Source organism: Xylaria bambusicola (genome assembly GCF_022495145.1).
Source record: "Xylaria bambusicola strain CBS 139988 unplaced genomic scaffold F5B22scaffold_2, whole genome shotgun sequence".
Classification (NCBI taxonomy): Eukaryota; Fungi; Ascomycota; class Sordariomycetes; order Xylariales; family Xylariaceae; genus Xylaria; species Xylaria bambusicola.
In genome coordinates this window covers 1977075-1996891 of record NW_025953555.1, presented here as the reverse complement: position 1 = coordinate 1996891, position 19817 = coordinate 1977075, and the positions used below count along the sequence as shown (strand labels likewise).

Genomic DNA, 19817 nt, shown 5'->3' with positions numbered 1-19817 from the left:
TTTTTAATCCAACTTCAACCGTCTCAATGCGTGGCCGAATATGCGGTTAGAATCATCCGCAAAATCCACCATAACCAATAACAACTGGAACTTCCACAAGCCACTTCTAAGCGACATAATGCAATGCAACTGCATAGCCTCAGCCATCCGCCGTTGAAGACAGGGGCGGGGCTTAGAAAGTGCAAAATTGAAGGCGAAGCCTGTGAGAGAAACTATTGGTTTCGCTATGAGGTGCATATTGCCGATGGTCGAGTACCGAGATCAACATCTTTGATCATCACGAGGCTGGGATGCACATAATACTGCGACATCATCTATACAGGATTTCGGCATTATACGAAATGAAAGAATCACGTAAATCCTTTTCAGCTTGGTTGGTATAATTGAGCCCGGTAGTTAAAGAGGATCAATCGTATCAGCCTCATGCGTATCATGAAATCCGACGAACTGTAGAAATGTCATTTGCTTTGTAGTGGTATCATTCATCATCAATTCCAATAAGTGTACAATATGGGCGAGTGCCGAAGCTGTCTCTGCTAACTTGATGTTTCTCTCTTCATTATTTCTTCAGCCTCTTTGCGCTCTTATCGTCGCTGGCGCCGCTTAAGACACTGGCACTTCTCTTCTGCCCACCACTACTCTGTGGCCTAGTATTCCTATCCTCGCCAGCCTCAGCCTTGCCCTGAGCGGGATTTTCGGCTTCATTGCCGTTAGTCAATTCATGCTTCTCCGTTCCATTGCCGCCCTCATCTGTAACTGGCTTTGAGGCAGGACCATCTTCACCACTATTTGGTTTATCCGTAGAAGATGAGCCCACCTTTTCTCCATTAATTAAATTCGTGGTTTCGCTCGGTTTGCCGGACACCGATTCAGATGAGCCTTCTGCGTTTGTATTGGCAGGTTCTGAGCCTGATGCTGCTATGCTGATAGACTTCTTACGATCGGAATTTTTAGCTTGTTCCACACGTATCTCCGCATCGATTTTGTCGCTGAGTTTTCTTATCTCTAAAAGAACGCCAATAGAGTTGAGTAGTTTTTCCATCCCTTCAACAACATTCCTTGTTGGCATGTTCAGTCTACTTGGAATGTCAAGCTCGGCAAGCGTGTTGGTGATTCTTTGATGTTGTGCATTGCTTTTCGTCGTAAGGATCTTATTAATACGCTCATAACGGAATGTTGGGCCAGAGGGAAGACGGTCGTGATGAGATACACCATATATCTTCTCCTCTTGCTCAGTAAGCTTCTTACGCTCTTGTTGTTGCTGTTGCTGCTGCGAGCCTTTCTTGCTGGGCCGTTCAGGCCGCTCGCCTCCTCCAATGGAATCACGATGGCCGCCTGTTGAAGCTGCAATGCTCTCTCGTCGGCTTTCTGTGACCGGTGTTGAGTTGGGGTGTGCTGAAGGCTGCGCTGAGCCTGGTGTGTTGGCACCATTAGTGTCCAGAATTGGCTTGCGCTTCTTTGACCTGTCAGCGGTTGCGAGGTTCTGTAAGAGTGTAGACAGTCCAGCACTGGACTTGAAACTGGTTATGTCTTGTTCTGTGGGCGGGAAATCAAGTCGGCGATACAAGTCTTGGCGGTCCTGATTGAGCTTTTGTTGCCTAGCAACAATTCGCCTGACCTCAATGAGCAGCTGCTCTTCCTCCCGGGCTTCATCGGTAGACCGGCTTAATGCATCTTGAGCAAATTTCTTGCGTGCCAGTTCTGATGCCGGGTTGAAATTGGCCATTGTTTCATGCAGGGAGAACTCAGCTTGAGTCATGTATTGCACGGGCTTCTGGACTGCCATCATCTTCGCGGCAACCTCATAATATCTCTTTTTCAGATCTTCCATAGTACGAGGCTTGGGAGCAGGTATCAAGGCTATACTTGGACCTGTACCATCTGCATCCTTTTCCTCTTTCATGTCCTCTGGCAACTGTGGTGAATAATCGTACCGATCCCATATCAAAGGCCATCGCAAGTCAAAATCTCTGGCTAATTCGAAGAGGTAATCTGTCTCATTCTTGGTCCAATCGTCGTTAACCAAATTTGATGCGTACTGGTCTTCGCTATATTGAGGAACGTCGACTTGTACATTGAATTTAGCGAAGCTTGAATCCTCAGTTACATCAGTCCTTTTTGTCCCTTCTATGCCATTATCGCCAGGAGTCTGTCCATCCGATTGGGGTTGTGACGTAGCCCTTGATTGGTCTTCGGTCTCCTTCCTCCAATGCCGCAGCAATAAAGACTGATCACTGCGCGCCGAGTTGTGAAAGGGGCTCATTTCCCATCGTGCAGCTGGTTTCCGACTTCCAAACCGCCTCTTTTTGAAGGTCGCTATTTCAGGCACAATTGCGATGGGATTATCGCCTCCTAAACTCTGGACTTCACGTGCAAGACCCTTGAGATTCGGTCGTGCAGTGCTTGTCTTTTGTTTCTTATTCGGTCTTGGGCCGGCATTGTCGGAAGGGAGGTTGAGGACATCGCGGACATCGTGCGAGGCCATTGTGAGCTTGATAGAGATGTAGCGGCAATGAACGCCTCTCCTATCGTGACGTATCGCAAAGCGGCCGTATATGTTCGATTGGGATTAAATGCGCGTTAATCTATACGAGGAAACGAACTTCATAGCCATTTGCTCAATCTCATAATGCTAGAACGTAATAGACGCGCGTTGTTTGATGAAATTAGGCCCATTGGGGGGTTTGGGGATGGAAAGCTGATTAGAGGCGATTATAATGGAGAATTTCCAGCTTGGCGTGACGGCTCAAGATGTTGCAGTCACTTCCATCAATGAGTTCCTGCTAGTGCAGTTACAGTGGGCAAGTGCACTGTCCTTGGGCAGCTCCTCCCACACTACCTATTGGAGCACGTGATAAGTACATGGTACATGTAAGCCTGAAGACTTATCGATAGAGCATAGCACTCTGTGGCAGTACCTAAAGTAGGTAGGCAGGCCACTGTGGCTTTTGGCGATAACGATCCCTTAAACTTGCCCCTGTAGAGTGAACGTGGCAGCTTGGCGACGAGCGTGGTGAGAGCTTCACTCTCGACATCGAAATCGCCCGATCCGCCCATCTACCACGAACTCCCGAACAACTGATTATCGAAAGCACAAGCGAACAGCGAAAAGCCCCAATTGAAAACAGGCTGGTGTCAGAGGAGCAAATATGAGGGCGATACTTCCCCTTTTGTCGCTGAGCACCGCTGCTCAGGCGCTTTACTTTTTCATCGACGGCACACAACCCAAGTGTTTCTACGAGGAGCTGCCCAAGGACACGCTGGTCGTGGGCCACTACAACCTCGATGAATACGACGAAAACTCACGGACGTGGTCGAAACATGACGGCTTGAGCGTGTACATATCCGTTGACGTAGGTTCTCTTTTACACTGCTGCTCTTTCTTCAACTGCGCACAATGACCAACCCAAGTCCCACATGCGCTCATCTCAAGAAGAGGGACTAATGCGCCACAACAGGAGGTATTCGACAACGACCACAGAGTGGTATCGCAGCGCGGCTCCTCGTCAGGTCGGTTCACCTTCACTGCGCACGAGGCAGGCGACCACCGCATCTGCTTTACACCGAGCAGCAACAGCGGCCGCCAGGGCTGGCTCAACGCCGCGAACCCTAACGGCGGCGTCAAGCTGACGCTGGACCTGGCCATTGGCGAGTCGAGCGAGATCGAGAGCACCGACAAGACCAAGCTGCAGGACATTTCGCAGCGTGTCAAGGACCTCAACGCGCGCCTGCAGGACATCAGGCGCGAGCAGATCTTCCAACGAGTAAGTCTCCGCGTACACAACTTCTCCATCCTCCCCCACCTCTCTCGACAAATTTCGTCAGGCACAACCGATGAATGAGGTCAAGGAAACATCAGTATAAGTACAATCGTTAGAGTAAAACCCCCACACTAACACCGTCCCCCAGGAACGAGAAGCCGAATTCAGAGACCAGTCCGAATCCACCAACACCCGCGTACTCCACTGGATGATCATCCAGCTGATCGTTCTAGGCATAACATGCGCCTGGCAACTCTCGCACCTCCGGAACTTCTTCATCAAGCAGAAGCTCACGTAAATCATCCCCCTCAACAATTCACCATGTATTACAATCACAACAAGGACAGTCGACAACTCTACAGCCCATGTACAGATTCTTTAACGCAGCACTCTGTTTGCGAGAGGGATATAGAAAACAATGAATAAGCCGAAAGCCGGGGGGATATGGATTGGACTGTAGATACTTAACTAACACTTCAGTCAATCCATTAAAGAAGAAACGGGGTGCTCTACCAAGAGAATAACATGCACTGTATTGCTCCATGCAACAGACAGCACTGTTTGTAATGATATATGTCTTAGGATCAGAAGAAAATAACGCCTTAGTACATGCTTTTTGGCTTAGTTGTCCATCCAGGTCTAATCGAAACTACCTAAAACACTTTTCTGTTCTTAATTAAGTGTACATGTCGTATTACAGATAAAAAGAGGAACGCGAAAACGAAAACTACAAAACCAAAGACTGCGAAGATCATCACAAGCCGCTCAACTGTTGAAAAAAATAGAACTATGCTTGTTATGTCCCATTGTTTGCTTTTCTATCCTCATAGGAAGCTACGTCTCTTCACCTCGGTTTGTCAGATCACCTTCACTATAAAGCCCCCCCAGGCGCGGTGGTCACATCCTATTATGTGCTCCAGCTGTCCACCAAATCTACACTTTTCTTCCACTCTTGAAAAAAACTTTCAACAGCACACCCCCATCATTGCAATTATAAGCAGTTATGTCAAGGACGTTGCTACACAGAGAAAAGAGTAGAGGATACCGGTTTCCCAATGCTAGCATTCCCAGAGTTTCACGAACTCCACCGGCGCCGTTGCTGCGAGTCGATGTATTAACAGCCAGGATCTATCTCATAAGAGCGAGAGTCATGAATAAAGAAAAAGAATAAAGTCAATATGGGAGTTCGTATCCCGAGATATGCGGGGCTCTGATGCAGCCAGGTCCTACTCAGCAAATGTGGCCAGAAAGAAATCCTGGCTGGTATCTAGCAGATGTCTTCGGGTTGGTTTGTAGTAGGGTGTTCCAGGGTGGTTCGAAGAAAATATCTTTGAGCACCCTAGGGTATCGTGAGTAATGACTATCAGAAAGTCCGCCCGGTGCTCAGAATTCCGCAAATGACCTGGAAAATGCATACGCTATAAGGGGACCAGGTCCGTTTGCGAGGAAGCAACCGGGAAAAGTATTAAGAAGCAATACAATACGGAGTTGGAGGTCCAGATCCAACTCTCTTAGTCTATATGATGTCGCTCGTATGCCATGATTGTATGTTAAATTAGCCTGCTATCTGTTAGTCATGCTTTATTCCATAGCCTCGAGGTCTGCAACATACCGCAGCAAAGAACCTTCATAAATTTCTGGAACCCGGTTGGCGGAGGTTCATTAAGTCCCTCGTTAGCCATGCCCAGTTCAGGACTCATGTTCGTCTGCTGAGCGATCCTGGGTGGCAGATTCTGGCTGCTGTTCTGGAATTGGGCCTGGGTTGACCCAGTCGGTGTGGCCATGTCCCGAAGACCCCCCACCGCGCTCCCGCGCTGTGCTTTCAAGCCAGCGGCGGGGGCGTTTGGCCGGCGCGGGTCCGTCCCCTTGGCTGGTGACGGAGGTGGGGGCTGCGCGGCGTTTAAACGGTCGCGTGTGAGGTGAGGTGTGTTCGCGCCGGTCCGGGACTGGTTGTGTAATTCCATCTGTGAAGGGCCGGGTCGAGCATTTGGGTTGTGGTAACCACCATGCTTGGGCATGGCATCCCAACCCTTGGCCGACTCCTTGTTGATCTTCATCCAGTCATATTCTCCATCCTCTACTTCGCCCGTGTTCTTCAATGCTTGGGTGAAAAGCTCTCGCAAGTAATCGTAGTCGGGTGTGTCCTCAAAGCCAAGATTTCGGACATACGTCAAATACTTGTTGAACTCGTCAGGGAAGCCCTCGCAAAGATCCTTGATTGCGGTGGTCTGCTTCTTCTCTCCAATCTTCTCATATTTCTGCTTGTTTGTTGCAGCCTTTAACCCTTGCCAGGGAAGACCACCACGCAGGAAGTACATAAAGACGTGGCCCAACGCCTCCAAATCATCTCGACGAGACTGTTCACGTCCCAGGTGAGTATTGATACTCATGTATCGAGCAGTACCGGATAACGATTTTCTCTCACGATAAGGAATGTGTTGCTTGGTTTTAGGATCTCGATATTGCTTGGCCATGCCGAAATCAACAACATGGATGACATTGGCGGCCTTTGTTGTGGGACGACCAATCAAAAAGTTGTCTGGCTTGATGTCACGATAGATCAGATTTTTCTCGTGAATCGTCTGAACACGGGACAGCTATATAAGATGTGAGCTATACATGTTGTTTGACAATGTGGGAGAAGTACCTACCATTTGTTTTGCCACCATTACCACAGTCTTGATTGAGAACCTCCGGTTACAGTGGTCAAATAGATCCTCCAAGGACGGTCCGAGCAGATCTATAACGAGGATGTTATGGAGGCCCTCTTGACCAAAGTAATAAACATTAGGAATGCCGGCTATGTGTAGTCAGTACTAGCATTGAACGTGCCATTACATTGATTTACTCACGGCAGCCAACAAGTATCTTGTATGTACGGTATTCATCTCGAAGCTGCGGTGCGTCACTCTTACGCGGCTCCTATTCAAATGATTAGCTAGGTTCCAAGTTTCGGGTACATTTTGGTATAGCACTAGATCTTTAGTGTGTAACGAACAAGCTCAAGTTACAAGAATAATCAAAACGCATTCATGGAAGAACCTACAAATTTGATGGCAACTTGCTGGTTATTCAACAAGTTGGTCCCTTCAAAGATGACACCGAAAGAACCTTCACCAATCTTCTTGCCAACTCGGTAGTGGACACCCACCACATTCGACGACGACGAAGCCATTATGGAACGAGAGTAATGATCGGAAGGCGAGGACGCGTCAAAAACGGGGACAATGCGAGGTCAGAGGCAGCACGGTCGGCAGGCGTAGACAACGCGAGGTTGTGTTGTGGTAGAGAGGGAGAGCCGTGGTCGGAGAAACGAGCATCAGAGATACTCGAGCAGGCTGGAGGCCGTAAGGACCATCTCTCGGAGCTGTCGAGGGAGAGAAAGCAAGCTGCCAGAGAAGGCCGGAAAGGAAGAGAAGAGCCAACCGTGGCCCCAGAGAGGGCAATCCGCGGGAATAAGCTTTGTTGGAACCCGTTTGGTTGATGCGGCGATTGAGGATGGAAGAGGTTGAATTGAATTTGGACGGACCGGATGACTAGAGAATTGGGGGTGAGAGTCAGTTCAGTCAAAGGGGAGGAAAACCGAGAGAGGCGGTCGGGGGGGGGGAGATTGGGACCGCTGAGGTACCTGGGTACCGCACCCCGGCACAAGCAAACTAGGCCTACCTTGGACTGCGCTAGGCCAGATACAGTAGTTGGACCACTGTTGGCTCTGGGCTTCCGGAGCGCTGAGTGGCTGAAATCCCCTGGCTGCAGGTTTTTGGCAGTCTCGACCAGTGGCAGCGAGCCAACTTGCGTTTGGCAGTTGTCTGGGGCGATTGGGGCAATTGGGGCGCTGAATGGGCAGAATGGAGCCTAATTTTGGTGAGGCTTAGGAGTGCTAAGCACTGCACGTACCTACCTCTCTCAGACTCTCTCTCGCGCTTCTCTACTACGTAGGGACATGGTACTTACCTGTACCTACCCCTTTCAGGTAGGTCTTTCAGCGCTGTGTCCAGTATCCAGCCAGTCAAGCCACGAAGTCGTCCTCAGCGAGCCCGGACTGCCTTGCTAGCACTGCAGGCAGTGGGCATCGAAGCTCACTGAGAGGGCCTGGCCTACCCTAGCCCCAGCTCGATAGTGCATGTAGTGTGCGCTAGGTACGCTACATGTAATGCACTAAGGTCGTGAATATGGAGAAGCCAAGACCACCCGCCCGGTTGCCCCGAGTCGACAACTGTTTTTGCAGATGCAAAATGTTATTGTACGTGTCGTGTATATTAATACTTAGTACTTAGACAGCCTCCCTGGGGCAGATATGGATGTGAGGAGGTCCAAGTATAGCTTTTCATTCGCTTGTTCTGGTTGAGAGACTTTGTAGTCCACTTTAGAGTCCAGAGTGAGACATTCAGGGTTCACCTGGACTAGGTTCATCACTTATCGACTCTCCTAGAAAAATCACATCACATCTTCTGCCATCAATGCATGCTAAAATGTGTATACTACTTGTAAGTCGATTGACAGGCCAGCCTGCCTCCGACAGTACTTTGGAGACTTGTGCCTTGCTTATGCATACAGGACCTGGCAATACCTCCTTGGCAAATCTACAAGCGAAGACTTTCATCCTGTTTAAATCCCGTCTCCTCTCCCGAGGAACATATGGACAGAGGGAAAGGAGTTCGGTCCCCATGTCCTTGCAAAAGGCACCAGCAAAGTGAAGTGTAGTGTACAGTAACAACTGTATCGGACCAAATCTACACGATGCGCTACCATCTGTCGTTAACTGCTTCAAGTCTAGTGCCGCGGGGATTAGCTAAGATACCCTGCGAGTAATTACGGCCTAATGCCTCGCAAGAGCAGGACAAGCGGATGGGTTGTGGGTAAATACCAGCTAGTTTTGCATGTCAGAATCAGTACTGTCCCTAGGTAAGGACGGAGCAGACGGGCTAATACTGACACAGCATGGGCTGCAGTTAGAGCGTAGTCAACGGTCCGTATGGAGGCGAAATAACAATTTGAGCTCCCGTATTGTCATATGGGCATCTAGCTCTAACGGTACTAATCCCCATTATTCAAACAATACTACTCACATGTTGAAGCTAGACTCAGTCCAAAGGGACAAGACAATTTTAAACACGGAACACTTCTGTGCTGTTGCATTGCCTTGGCATTTTGTTGCGATTCTGATGCGTTGCTTGGAGAACAGTGCATACCAAACCCTTACAACCCTTACAGTATGTGCGATTAGATGGACCAAGGAACTCATCTAACATTCCTGCTTTCGGGACCAATGGCAATTAACAGATGCACTTACACTAAGCCGGCCATGCTATAAAACGTATAATAATACACACCCTCCAACATCTTCCCTAGCTCTTGGCGTGATATTGCCACTTCGATATCACGCGTGTTGAGTATATTGATCATGATCCTCCTCGCGGGACAACAGAACGCACGGGTAGATCTCCGACTAACCGGGATCAAGAGCCGTTAAGACCCTTTTAAGACCTAAATCCTGTCTTGAGCAATCAGATCGGCGACTCCACGGCCAACTGAGCACATTCATCAGATGGAGTCTATGAATGGCCATCGACCAACGCGACGAAACGCCAACTAATGCGAGTGGTGAAACAAGATACGCGCCAAGATCTGAGGATGCGACGAAACGCCCAAATCGCAGCCTGGTGAACAAATGCGGAAGTCGGTATATGCAGTCATATTAAGCCATATGCTGCGGCAGATGAACGCCTCAGTGTTTCGAGAAGGCTTACACAACCTAGGTAGCATCCTTTTCCAGAAATTCGAAGGCGTAGCTGTAAGTAAGCATTCACTCTCGCTCTCCGGTAACTCTCTTGCCGTCAATCCCTTTCATAAACCATCAGCTTACAGCCAAGCATTGTGCCGTCCTTTCTGCAACCTGTATTTAGCTACTTACAAAAATGATATTATGACAGCCAGGGAGGTTGAGCATAGCCCCGACAGGATACAAGTTGTGTCTACGAAAATTTAAGACTACAGACATTCCAAGTTTAGCTGTGAATCCTAGAAGATCAATATAGAAGCATGAATCACAATCTTCTCACATGGCAAACATGATGAATAATGTGTTGAAAATGCAAGGACAGCTTCCACTCTATTTGGCATCATTGCTCTGTTTGGTATCATTGCTATATCGCAACATAAAGTAAAATCTTAGAACCATTTCTATTCGCCAACTCTAAATATATATTAATGATGATAGTAGTGATAAGGAGGTGATACTCTTCCGTTCCTTTACCTACGTGTTCCGTCAGCCATGACACCTGATTCGGTGAGATTTTTTGTCAACAAGCTCACAAGATATAATAAGGGCACATGCTTTCTCACGATCCTGGTACCATACACCTTATTCGTCGTTGACCACGTCGTTGGATAACCCTTTTAATTTCCATCTTTCAACTACAGCTACCTAATATCAATACTATTCCCGCGACTCCCTATACCCCCTCGCTATCTCCCCCAAGCTCTTCCTAACAACATCATGCGCATCCCGCGCGTCAGCCCTCCAGCTCGAAACCGCAACACGCACAGCCGGTTTCCCGCCCCAGCTACTCCCGCTAACATACCACTCATTGCCCTCATTAATCGCCTGCACAAGCACGCTATTCAACCCATCATCCCTCGCGCGGAACAAAACCACCATGTGAACATTCTCATCGCTCGTAGTAGATCCATCATCCGGCAGTAACACATACTCGTCTCCACAAGAGCGGATAGCCCTCGCCACCGCACGCGCAGTAAGCACCATCTTCTCCATCATCGCAGACATGCCCTCTCGACCCTCGCTCATCAACACGGCGTAGACGGGGAACGCGCGGAAACGCCGCGAGTTCTCCAGGCCGATGTTCAGCGGGCTCTGGATCGCGGACGCCGCGGCGGTGCCCGAGGAGAGGTATGCCGCGTTAGGATTCTTGAAGACGTCGCTGAGAGTAGATGATTTCCGAGTGAAGAAGATGCCGTTGTCGTATGGCTTTTAAGAAAGAAAAAAATTAATTTTAGGTTTGGAAATATTTCATGGGGGATATCGTATGAAGGAGATGAGAACACTGTCAAGGCAGGCAGAACTTACCACATTCAGAAACTTGTGTCCGTCGATCGTCAGACTGTCGCATAGTTCCAGACCAGCGGTAGCCGCGTGGAGGGAGGCGTATTCTTCCTTCTCCGGCAGAATCCGCGCGAAAACGCCAAATGCTAATACATCATCATTAGTTAATACCTAGGTACGTTTCCCAAGTTGAAGTATCACAACACTTACCCCCATCAACATGGATCCACGCCCGATATTGATCAGCCAGACGTCGAAGCCTCGTCATATCCTCAACCCCAGCAGTCGCGAACCGCCCCGTATTGACCTCGCCCGCGCTAATCGCAATGATACTAGCGACGTTCTCGCGCCGCAGCTCTCGCTCTACAGCATCTATATCCAGACGCCAGGGCTCCGCATCGCTGAAGGGCAGGAGCTTGACCGCGGCCCGGCCAAGACCGACTACGGACGCCGCTTTCGAAAGCGAGCTGTGTCCCATGCTGGTCAGGACCTGGATTTCCTCGATCCCGGCCTTAGCGCAGGCTCGCAATAGTCCGAGTTCGCCGACGGATTTGGAGCTGTCGGATACTCTTGCCGTAATGACTGCCTCGCGACCACACGCTAGTCCGAGGACATTGCTTCCCGTGGCACCCGTGGTGAACGTTCTGCCCTCCCATTGTTCCGGCTCGCCCAGGCGCAGGAGGCGCAGCAGCATCTTCAGCGCGGCATCCTCGACCTCCGTGGCAATCGTCTGGTTGGGGAGATGTACTTGGACATTCTGGTCGTAGGCGCTGACGATGTTATCCGCGGCCTCGGCGATCGGGAGCGTCGAGCCCGTGACGAAGCCCCAATATCGACCGCTCCTGTTCTGTCCATTTAACCCCGGCACGATGTCATCTAGTAGATGGTCCAACGTCGCCTCTGGTCCGCGGCCGGAGAGATAGTCTGTCCGAGCGGCATCCGGGAGCGAGGCTCTCGCGTGCGCGAGTTTGTCTGGGCCGGGAAGTGTAGGTGCATGTTCCCCGGGTGCCACAGCGGCTGACTCCCTGATGCGGCGCTGGGCCTGACCTATGAAGCTGTCCATCTCTTTTTTTTCTTTCTTGACTCGGATACGTGTTTGCTTCCCTTACGTATCAGCTGATATACCCCGCGCGCCGTGTCTGTGGTCTGATGCTACTTGGGGGCCACGAGGGTTTTATGTAGGTGATTTTATTTCTCGGGTGAGTCACAGCTGCGACATTGTCACCTCTGTAGACAACTCATTTTACACACCCGTTACATTGATTGTGCGGTGGATCATGTGTGTTTGTTCTTGTTTGTCATGAATCCTCAATATCGATCGCAAACTACTTCCTCCGCTTCATACTGATGAATATGTTGAACGACGCTAGCTTTTAGGTAGCTTGCCAGACCCGACGTATTATGGATGTACGTATTGTCGGTCGCTAGCTGTAGCTGGGGCACAGCCGACCAATTAAGCGTAGTGTACGGCGTAGAAAGGTAACTTCATCATCTAGGCAAGGCTGCGAGCCTCAAAGGAAGTGAGAATGTAGGGATGCATAACACTAACGGTTGTTTGAGAGATGTGTGTTACGTGATGGTTACGGGTCACGATGTGTTACCAGAGTCACATTGTGTTGCAGGTGAGCGAGTGCCTGAGCTCCAACGGTCTAGAACATGTGATCTGAGGGCCACGGATCTGAAAGGGCTTACGATCCTCGCTGGTGTTGACCGGCGGCTTGCCTTAGGCTGTGAGGCAGCACTCCCTGGCGAGCTGGGTAGGTATGATTCATGAATGAATAAGCACGTATTCGCACAGACTCCCTACTTGCCTTTTTGGGCGTCTAAGTGCAACGCCACGGGATGGATCGGTGACTAAACAGAAATACATCATACATGGACGGGATTGTGAGATTGCACCCTGCATCGCGCATATGTTACTCATACGCAATCTTGGGCTGTACATGGGGTGTGTCCTGAGAGGGCTTTTCGAATCCTCACTTCGCCGCCATCGTACATATGTATGAAAAGTACCCATATGTTTCTCGGTTGCTGTAAGGATTACATGTAAGTGCTGTATGTGTGTACTCTGTAAGTGATCCGATCGTCGATGCGGGGCTTGTTCTCTAGCGCTTTCACTAATAAGTAAGCGCGATATTCCTGCACATCATCAACAGCGTGGGTTAAGTAGGTTGGCTGTTATTGAAAAGAAGAATAATACCTAACCAACCTACCTATCTGCTATTGTGCTTTTCTGGTCATGCTGGCACTTCCGTTTCGGCGCAAAAAATAACTCCATAATATTCCGAAGGGCCCCTACCCCGCGGAACCTTGCTCAACATACCACCAGCAATTACCGGCCATGTCTTCAACCGTATCCTCCTTGGTGTAGATCAGGGGCGTGCAGGCCGATGGATCTTTTGTCACAAGCGCCCGGAACCTTAACAACAGTCGAATGCTACTAGTCTAGCGTTAGTCATTTGGAGGGAAAAGCTCCTGTTACCCGGTTACCGTACCTCTCACTGCGAAAAAGGTGTACTATGTACTATGTAATAACCCTCACTCGCGCCAAACCTCGCTTGAGATGGGCAACCACACTAATTTTGCCCAAACTTCTCGCGTCGGTAAGACAAGGCGCTGCGGTTTGCTGATTACGTCTTCGTGCAGATTCCCTCGGCACTCGCTGGGTCAACCCGTATAATGAGCTCGTCCCTCCTACAAGGTCTTGCCCTCTAGAGGTTGGTTACTATTCATTGGGTGTTCCAATCGCCGCCCCCGGATTCTGTGGCTGCGGACTTTGTTCCACTCTAAGCCTCCTAGGTTAGTGTCTTGTAGTTTCCAAGCTCGACGGCCAAGTCAATGAGGCGTTCAACCACTCGATACGACTGATTGGTCGCCAGGGCAGAAGCTGGGCTGCTTGCTTGCTGTTGGCAATTTGATTTATCATTCTGCATGTTTTGCTTAGCTTACGCCCAGCCTGGTTAACAACCTCTTCAGTTATATGGGTCTGCGTCCCAGCAGCTTGGTTCGACGTGTCAGTTTGGATTACGGTGCCAACGTCATCCGGGTATAACTTCACATCCCCAATTTGCCTTCTTGAAAACCACGTTTGATTTCACGACTCTTTTCGCACATGATTTCCTTCGTTTGTTAACTGGCTGAGTGTATCTAATTGCTATAATTGTCTTAGGGTTTCTTTTTGAACAACCGATTTACATTCATTTTATCTTCAATCTCATTTTGAGATTACTGTCAGATAAGCGGGCCCCCATGGCTTCTCAACATTCAAGTAATACAGAGGGCGAAGATGCCCAAGAAGAGATGATCATGTCCGATTCCCATGAGATGACCTATGACCCAGATCAAGAGTCGGCGAGATTACCAGCTCCGCCCTACGACCTTAACAACTTCCCTTTTACATTCGAACAGGCGTGTGACACGTCCCGCTCTATGCATATTGAACCTGATGTGAGAGCGACCGTGTCACTGTTTCGACAATTTAAAAACTATGCTAACCTACGAAAAGAGCGACCCTTCAAAGTCTCCAAGTTATGACTGGTGTGTTGACGTCATGCTAATGAGGTTTACTAAGCTTGAATGCTAATGCGATTCATCAGGGACGGCGAGTCAATAACGAGCAGTGTCACAGCGTATAGAGAAGAAAATGGCAGGACATATCATGCATACAGTGATGGGTGTACGTTCAGTGTTCTCTACCCTTTGACATGGACGTGGGCGTTGGACGACTAACAAGTGCTCACATGTTAGCCTACCACTATCCCAACGATACCGTGGAACTTGAGCGGCTCGACTGGCAGTACATATGTTTAAAACGCCTATTCAACGACAAAAATTACTTCGCGCCATGGTCCCAAGAACAACCTCCTAAGAGGGTATTGGATCTGGCCACAGGAACAGGCATGTGGGCGATCGAGATGGCTGAAGAATTCGAATCATCAACTGTCATTGGGACAGACCTGTCGCCTATCCAGCCTGAATATGTTCCGCCGAATGTGCATTTCTACATCCACGACGCGTAAGTTTGAGCGCATTCCTTTGATAACAGTTTCGGTAGATGCCTTTAGGCAGCTTATGATGCTATGTCGTTCTTGATCTATAACTGCTGGGTTCACGCAAGTGAGATAATGACTTCATCGTGCATGTGACGTTAACCTGATTTTCTGCATAGGAGACTGGATGAGTGGTGGTGGCCAGATCCTTTTGACTATATCCATGGTGTGTTTGAATACCTTCTATCTGGCATCAATCATCTGTTTTGATATACCGCTAACAGTCCCTATAGTACGTGAGTTTCTTTATTCTTCTCGAGCTGACGAAGAACGACTGAGAACTGGGCTCCGAGAGGGCGAGAGAACCAGTCCCTGTGCGTTGAATTGCGTGAGGTCTCGACTTTCTGACAAGCTCTAGATACGGATGGCCCTGGGTGCATGGGAGGACTTTGAAACCGACGTAGCTCGAAAAGCCTACGATCACTTAGAACCTGGCGGTTGGTTCGAGGCCCAAGAGCTACTCCCAACTCTTGGTTGCGACGATGGATCGATGCCCGACGACTGGGCTCCCAACCTGCTCTTTAACGACCTGGAAGATTGCGCGAGGAGAGAACAGCGACCGCTGGACATTGCCAAAACATATAAGCAGGGGCTGATCAACGCGGGTTTCGTGGACGTCTCGGAGCAGGTTTACAAGATCCCAATCAACGGGTGGGCGAAGAGTAAGAACTGGAAGACGCTCGGGGACCTGTGGAATGTGAACTGCCTTGATGCGATACAAGGCGTGGCCATGGCTCTTCTGCATCGTGCACGTGGATTAAAACGGCATCAAATCGAGGTAGATATTGACCTTTTCTTCCCTAAGCCGGGGTGGTGTGATATTGGACTAGCGCTGACCACGCCGCAGATACACCTGATGGAAACGCGTCGAGGACTTTCGGATAAATCCGTTCACGCTTACCAAAGCTGCTACGTTGTACTGGGACGAAAGCCGTTGCCACATGAAATTATACCAACATCTCCGGAGCCTCATTAAATGAACATGAATGCCATGTATACGTCTGTTAGATTCTATTCATTGTTATATATTTATTTGTCTTAACATAATGATATGAAGTTCGTCGGTCAGGATTTGACTGAAGATGCCCCAGTCCAAGGCTATGTCTATGTCCTCCGTATGCTCCACCGCTTTCGTGAAGACGCAGGGATCATAGAACAAAATCCTGGTTCTATCTGACCTAGTGACAAGGAAAAGAGAAATCAAGATCGAGATAGCATTTGTTACCTGAATGCCTTTCTGTGACTCCAATGCTTAGATACAGAAGGGCAGGTAGCCCTGACCTCGCCCTGACCTAAGTAGAGGGCTGGGTGGACCTACCTCTCAGAGAAGGTAGGTACATAGTCTCTGCTAGTAAGCGGTCTAGGCCGATACCTACCTAGGTAGGTACCTACACAGGTACGCAATAGGAGTACTAATGGCCCCTTTTACGGGGCACATTTACACTACCTCCATAGTACACCTGCATTGAGTGTCTTGTCTTCTACATTGGGATACCAACTACTCCAGCCTAATCCTAAAGCGCAGTGAGTGTACTACTGTAAGTAAGTGCATGTAATCGCGTAGGTATTTCGTAGTAGACTAGAGACTTATTTAAAGATGTTGCAAATATTTCACATGTAAGTCCATCCTATAACAGGTACCTATGGGCCCTCGCCTCCTTCCCAGATACTTACTTAGTTAAAGTACCTAGGTACATAAGCATACCTAGGTATGGATATCAGCAGTTGGTGCATGGTGCAGGAGCATGGGTACCCCGTAGTGCAGGCTGTGCGGCCAGTGCCGCTGTAGAGTACTGTAGGTATGTAGGTACATATGTACCTAGACACGCTGTAGGGTAGCATCAGCTAGGTCGCAAATAGTGTACTTGGCTCACTGTAAGACACCTGACACAGTAACGCTCTACTTCGTAAGTAAGTACATCACCACAGATTGGAGTCTTCCACCATCACATCTCACGATACAAAACCTAGATAACTGACTCCCCGAACTGACTAATGTTAGACCTCTTTGTTTGAGCGTCTTGATTACACCGATCCTCTTAGCTGTCTTGACTGTACCTATTCCCTCTCTTTTTTGCAACCCCAGTGCACCTCGACGGTTGCGCCAATCCCTAACCTTCTCCAAAACCAAGGCAAATACGCCCAGCCTTCGTTTAGCACGGGCACACATTCTATCCAGCCAGCCAGCCAACTGCTTGCTGCGTGACCAAATATATTCAGGCCTTGTGTCACCCAGGCTTCCGTTCTTGTGTTTATATTTTTATTAGTTAATACCAGCACGGGAGACTAAATAGTCGCGCTCCTGGCCGGAATCCTGGCCTATACGCAGCTTCTCCATTACCATTCGACCCGGGGCTCTTAGCAACCATCGTTAGTCCCACCCGGTTTCCAATCTTTTTGGTCGACGTTACTCCAATCCTACTGTGATCCTACCGTGTCTTCCCGTCAATCGCGTGCGCTCTCTTGGCATTTGTATATATCCTATAAATCCCAAAAAAGGACAGGTCCTGTTAATTTCGAGCGCGGCTCGCCACGGGAAGAATCATGGCCGGACTCATGAGCAAGCGCCAACAAGCACGAAACGAGCGCGCCCTTCAGGATCTCGTGCAAAGCGTCGCCGGCAACAACCTATGCGCCGACTGTGGCGCTCCAAACCCATGTATGTTCTATCTCGCTCGCCGAGTCCCTCCTTCGCTGTTACACTGCAACTTTTGCCCTCATCCGCAAGGAATTGCTGACATGTCGGCCTCTTTAGCCTGGGCATCATGGAACGTATGTGCTCCGAAATACAATCCGCCCCGTCCCCATTGTGGTGTTCCCTTTTTAGACCTTGCGATGGCGGCGCGCATGCGTGCTACTAGCCAGTGAATTCGAGCAATCGAGAGGTGGCGGATTGGATGGAATGCTAATATCTAGGGCTACAGCTAGGCATATTCTTATGTATGCGATGCGCTGCCATCCACCGCAAGTTGGGCACGCATATCTCCAAAGTTAAATCGTTAAGCATGGATAGCTGGACCAATGATCAAGTCGAGGTACGACAACAACCCCAGACCCGGTCCTTTACAACGCAAGATTCTAATTGCTCTTGGGACAGAGCATGAAACGAATAGGAAATGCTGCCTCGAATAGGACTTATAACCCCCAGGGCAAGAGACCGCCTGTGCCTGTCGATGCCGACGAAGCTGATTCCGCAATGGAACGGTTCATCCGAGCCAAATATGTGCAATCGCCCAGTCGAACACCGACAAACGGTCCATCTAGACACAATACAGGAAGCTCGGACGAGGGTACGCCTCCACCATTACCTCCTAAGACGGGTACTCGGTTCTTCAAGTCGGGGACACTTTCGTTTCGATCCAAAAAGGAGCCTCAAAGCCCACGAGAGAGCACATCTCCTCAACAAGCTTTGCCACCGCGCGACGACCGTCTACGTAACAAACCGTCCAAGGTCTTCGGGGCAAGTGTGCATCAAGATAGTGTAGAGGCCACAGCCATAAAGCTAACACAGCTTCGTGACATGGGTTTCACGGACGACAAACGTAATGCGATGATATTGAAGGGGGTAAATGGTAACCTAGAAAAGACAATCGAAACTCTCGTGCGTCTTGGTGAAGGAGGCGGGGCAATCTCGCCTGGTGTAGCGACTCCTAGAGAGCCGTTATCAAGGTCCTTGACGCCGAAAGTCACAAAAACGGTCACGAATGGTCTATCTCTATCAAAACCGAGCCCTCCTCTTCCAGTTCAAAGTCCGTCGTCGCCGTCCAACGATCCCTGGGAAATTTCACCGTCGCCTGCCCAGCCCCAATCGTCACAATCGACTGGGACATTGCAAAACAAGAATCCATTTTACAACAACAATCCCTTCGGTGCGCCGAGTCAGCAGAGTGAATATAACTTGAGCCAGTCTATCCAGAACTTGTCGCTGGCACCGTCTCAGCCGTCTCAGCCACCGCTTTTCCCGCATCATACAGGCGGGGCACCTACAACGCAGCCAGTGTCTCAGCCTACATATCCACATTCTATGACTCAGCCTATGCCGCAAATGCAGAACTTCGCATCTGTGTCGTTTAATAGCAACCAAACATACCCACAGCCCTCGCAGACACCGCAGCACGCCTATAACCCCTTTTTACAGGCCCCTGCTCCGGCCCAGCAGCCCTTGTCTCTGAACACATCTCCGTACCAGTATCAGGGACCTCTGACGAATAATCCATTTACAAAATCTCCAACTAGAGTGGTGTCGCCCATGTTAAACCAGATACCCGAACAATCACAGCAAAATGTATATAATTCACCTCTGACCCCATATAGCGCCAACCCTTTCATGACGATGATGAACCAGCCGGCTCAGATATCCCAACAACCTCAGCAAGACTGGTATCAACAACAGGGTCAGCAATATGTTCAAAACATGCAGCCAAACTACCCCGCCCAACGGGCAAACAAGGAGTCGATTATGGCCCTGTACAATTACGTACAACCTGTGCCAGCTCCTACACAATCACCAGGACAGGGCATTTCAAACCCCTTCGAGACAAGTCCGATGGCTTCTTCCATACAGCCCCCGACGCAGGTGTCTTACCAGCAAAGCGCTCCAACTGGCACGAATAACCCATTTTTGAGCAACGTGGCTGCTCCCGCACCCTCTGCCTTTGCGCCCACGAACTCAGTCGCTTCTGGTGCAAGGAGCCGAGAAAGTATGATGCTTGGAATGGAAATGGCCTGGAATAATGGCCGGCACAGTCCGGATGCGTTTACAAGCTTGAGCGCGAGAACTGGATAGTGAGCTCTCGGGGTTTAATGGACACTAGTATATATTGTATGAACCTGTTAACATATCATGTAGTTATAATATAATGCAGCCTCGTCATGAGAGAGGGGGTTGGTCTAATGATTCCACGGAGGAAAATGACAAAAGTTGAACGATTAGTTCATTTTCAT

General features: G+C 49.4%; 6 protein-coding genes across 6 annotated transcripts; 3 read left to right on the top strand and 3 right to left on the bottom strand.

Annotated features, from left to right (window-relative positions):
* Positions 1–166: 166 nt before the first annotated feature.
* F5B22DRAFT_587020 (uncharacterized protein) lies at positions 167–2764 on the bottom strand. The gene has a single exon (XM_047973583.1). The coding sequence runs from the start codon at positions 2483–2485 to the stop codon at positions 560–562; it is 1926 nt and encodes a 641-aa protein (XP_047836040.1). The 5' UTR covers positions 2486–2764; the 3' UTR covers positions 167–559.
* Positions 2765–2964: 200 nt separating this feature from the next.
* On the top strand, positions 2965–4423 carry F5B22DRAFT_587019 (emp24/gp25L/p24 family/GOLD). The gene is made up of 3 exons (XM_047973582.1): positions 2965–3353; positions 3459–3764; positions 3910–4423. Exons 1-3 carry the CDS (start codon positions 3150–3152, stop codon positions 4057–4059), a joined length of 660 nt encoding a protein of 219 aa, XP_047836039.1. The 5' UTR covers positions 2965–3149; the 3' UTR covers positions 4060–4423.
* Positions 4424–5335: 912 nt separating this feature from the next.
* On the bottom strand, positions 5336–6936 carry F5B22DRAFT_633110 (casein kinase I; the record flags this gene model as incomplete). The annotated part of the gene is made up of 4 exons (XM_047976794.1): positions 5336–6358; positions 6413–6561; positions 6614–6683; positions 6808–6936. The coding sequence occupies 4 exons, from the start codon at positions 6934–6936 to the stop codon at positions 5336–5338; spliced, it is 1371 nt and encodes a 456-aa protein (XP_047836038.1).
* A 2995-nt stretch (positions 6937–9931) lies between these two features.
* Positions 9932–12239, bottom strand: F5B22DRAFT_171133 (pyridoxal phosphate-dependent transferase). The gene is made up of 3 exons (XM_047969340.1): positions 11035–12239; positions 10849–10970; positions 9932–10749 (listed from the first exon to the last, which is right to left on the bottom strand). The coding sequence occupies exons 1-3, from the start codon at positions 11885–11887 to the stop codon at positions 10201–10203; spliced, it is 1524 nt and encodes a 507-aa protein (XP_047836037.1). The 5' UTR covers positions 11888–12239; the 3' UTR covers positions 9932–10200.
* A 1307-nt stretch (positions 12240–13546) lies between these two features.
* On the top strand, positions 13547–16170 carry F5B22DRAFT_171091 (tam domain protein). The gene is made up of 6 exons (XM_047969339.1): positions 13547–14271; positions 14330–14361; positions 14421–14500; positions 14572–14839; positions 14993–15041; positions 15232–16170. Exons 1-6 carry the CDS (start codon positions 14074–14076, stop codon positions 15847–15849), a joined length of 1245 nt encoding a protein of 414 aa, XP_047836036.1. The 5' UTR covers positions 13547–14073; the 3' UTR covers positions 15850–16170.
* Positions 16171–16771: 601 nt separating this feature from the next.
* On the top strand, positions 16772–19805 carry F5B22DRAFT_586984 (uncharacterized protein). The gene is made up of 4 exons (XM_047973581.1): positions 16772–17532; positions 17629–17645; positions 17798–17908; positions 17971–19805. The coding sequence occupies exons 1-4, from the start codon at positions 17418–17420 to the stop codon at positions 19657–19659; spliced, it is 1932 nt and encodes a 643-aa protein (XP_047836035.1). The 5' UTR covers positions 16772–17417; the 3' UTR covers positions 19660–19805.
* Positions 19806–19817: the final 12 nt, after the last annotated feature.

What these genes read in the sequence shown, in the direction of transcription:
- F5B22DRAFT_587020 (XM_047973583.1), bottom strand. Translation starts at nt 2,485, where the DNA reads ATGGCCTCGCACGATGTCCGCGATGTCCTCAACCTCCCTTCCGACAAT.
- F5B22DRAFT_587019 (XM_047973582.1), top strand. Translation starts at nt 3,150, where the DNA reads ATGAGGGCGATACTTCCCCTTTTGTCGCTGAGCACCGCTGCTCAGGCG. An exon ending in GCGTGTACATATCCGTTGAC is followed by an intron (nt 3,354 to 3,458) that starts GTAGGTTCTCTT and finishes GCGCCACAACAG; the next exon opens with GAGGTATTCGACAACGACCA. An exon ending in GCGAGCAGATCTTCCAACGA is followed by an intron (nt 3,765 to 3,909) that starts GTAAGTCTCCGC and finishes ACCGTCCCCCAG; the next exon opens with GAACGAGAAGCCGAATTCAG.
- F5B22DRAFT_171133 (XM_047969340.1), bottom strand. Translation starts at nt 11,887, where the DNA reads ATGGACAGCTTCATAGGTCAGGCCCAGCGCCGCATCAGGGAGTCAGCC. An exon ending in GTGGATCCATGTTGATGGGG is followed by an intron (nt 10,971 to 11,034) that starts GTAAGTGTTGTG and finishes ATGATGTATTAG; the next exon opens with CATTTGGCGTTTTCGCGCGG. An exon ending in GACACAAGTTTCTGAATGTG is followed by an intron (nt 10,750 to 10,848) that starts GTAAGTTCTGCC and finishes CTTTCTTAAAAG; the next exon opens with CCATACGACAACGGCATCTT.
- F5B22DRAFT_171091 (XM_047969339.1), top strand. Translation starts at nt 14,074, where the DNA reads ATGGCTTCTCAACATTCAAGTAATACAGAGGGCGAAGATGCCCAAGAA. An exon ending in AAGTCTCCAAGTTATGACTG is followed by an intron (nt 14,362 to 14,420) that starts GTGTGTTGACGT and finishes GCGATTCATCAG; the next exon opens with GGACGGCGAGTCAATAACGA. An exon ending in CATTTCTACATCCACGACGC is followed by an intron (nt 14,840 to 14,992) that starts GTAAGTTTGAGC and finishes TTTTCTGCATAG; the next exon opens with GAGACTGGATGAGTGGTGGT.
- F5B22DRAFT_586984 (XM_047973581.1), top strand. Translation starts at nt 17,418, where the DNA reads ATGGCCGGACTCATGAGCAAGCGCCAACAAGCACGAAACGAGCGCGCC. An exon ending in GGACCAATGATCAAGTCGAG is followed by an intron (nt 17,909 to 17,970) that starts GTACGACAACAA and finishes CTCTTGGGACAG; the next exon opens with AGCATGAAACGAATAGGAAA.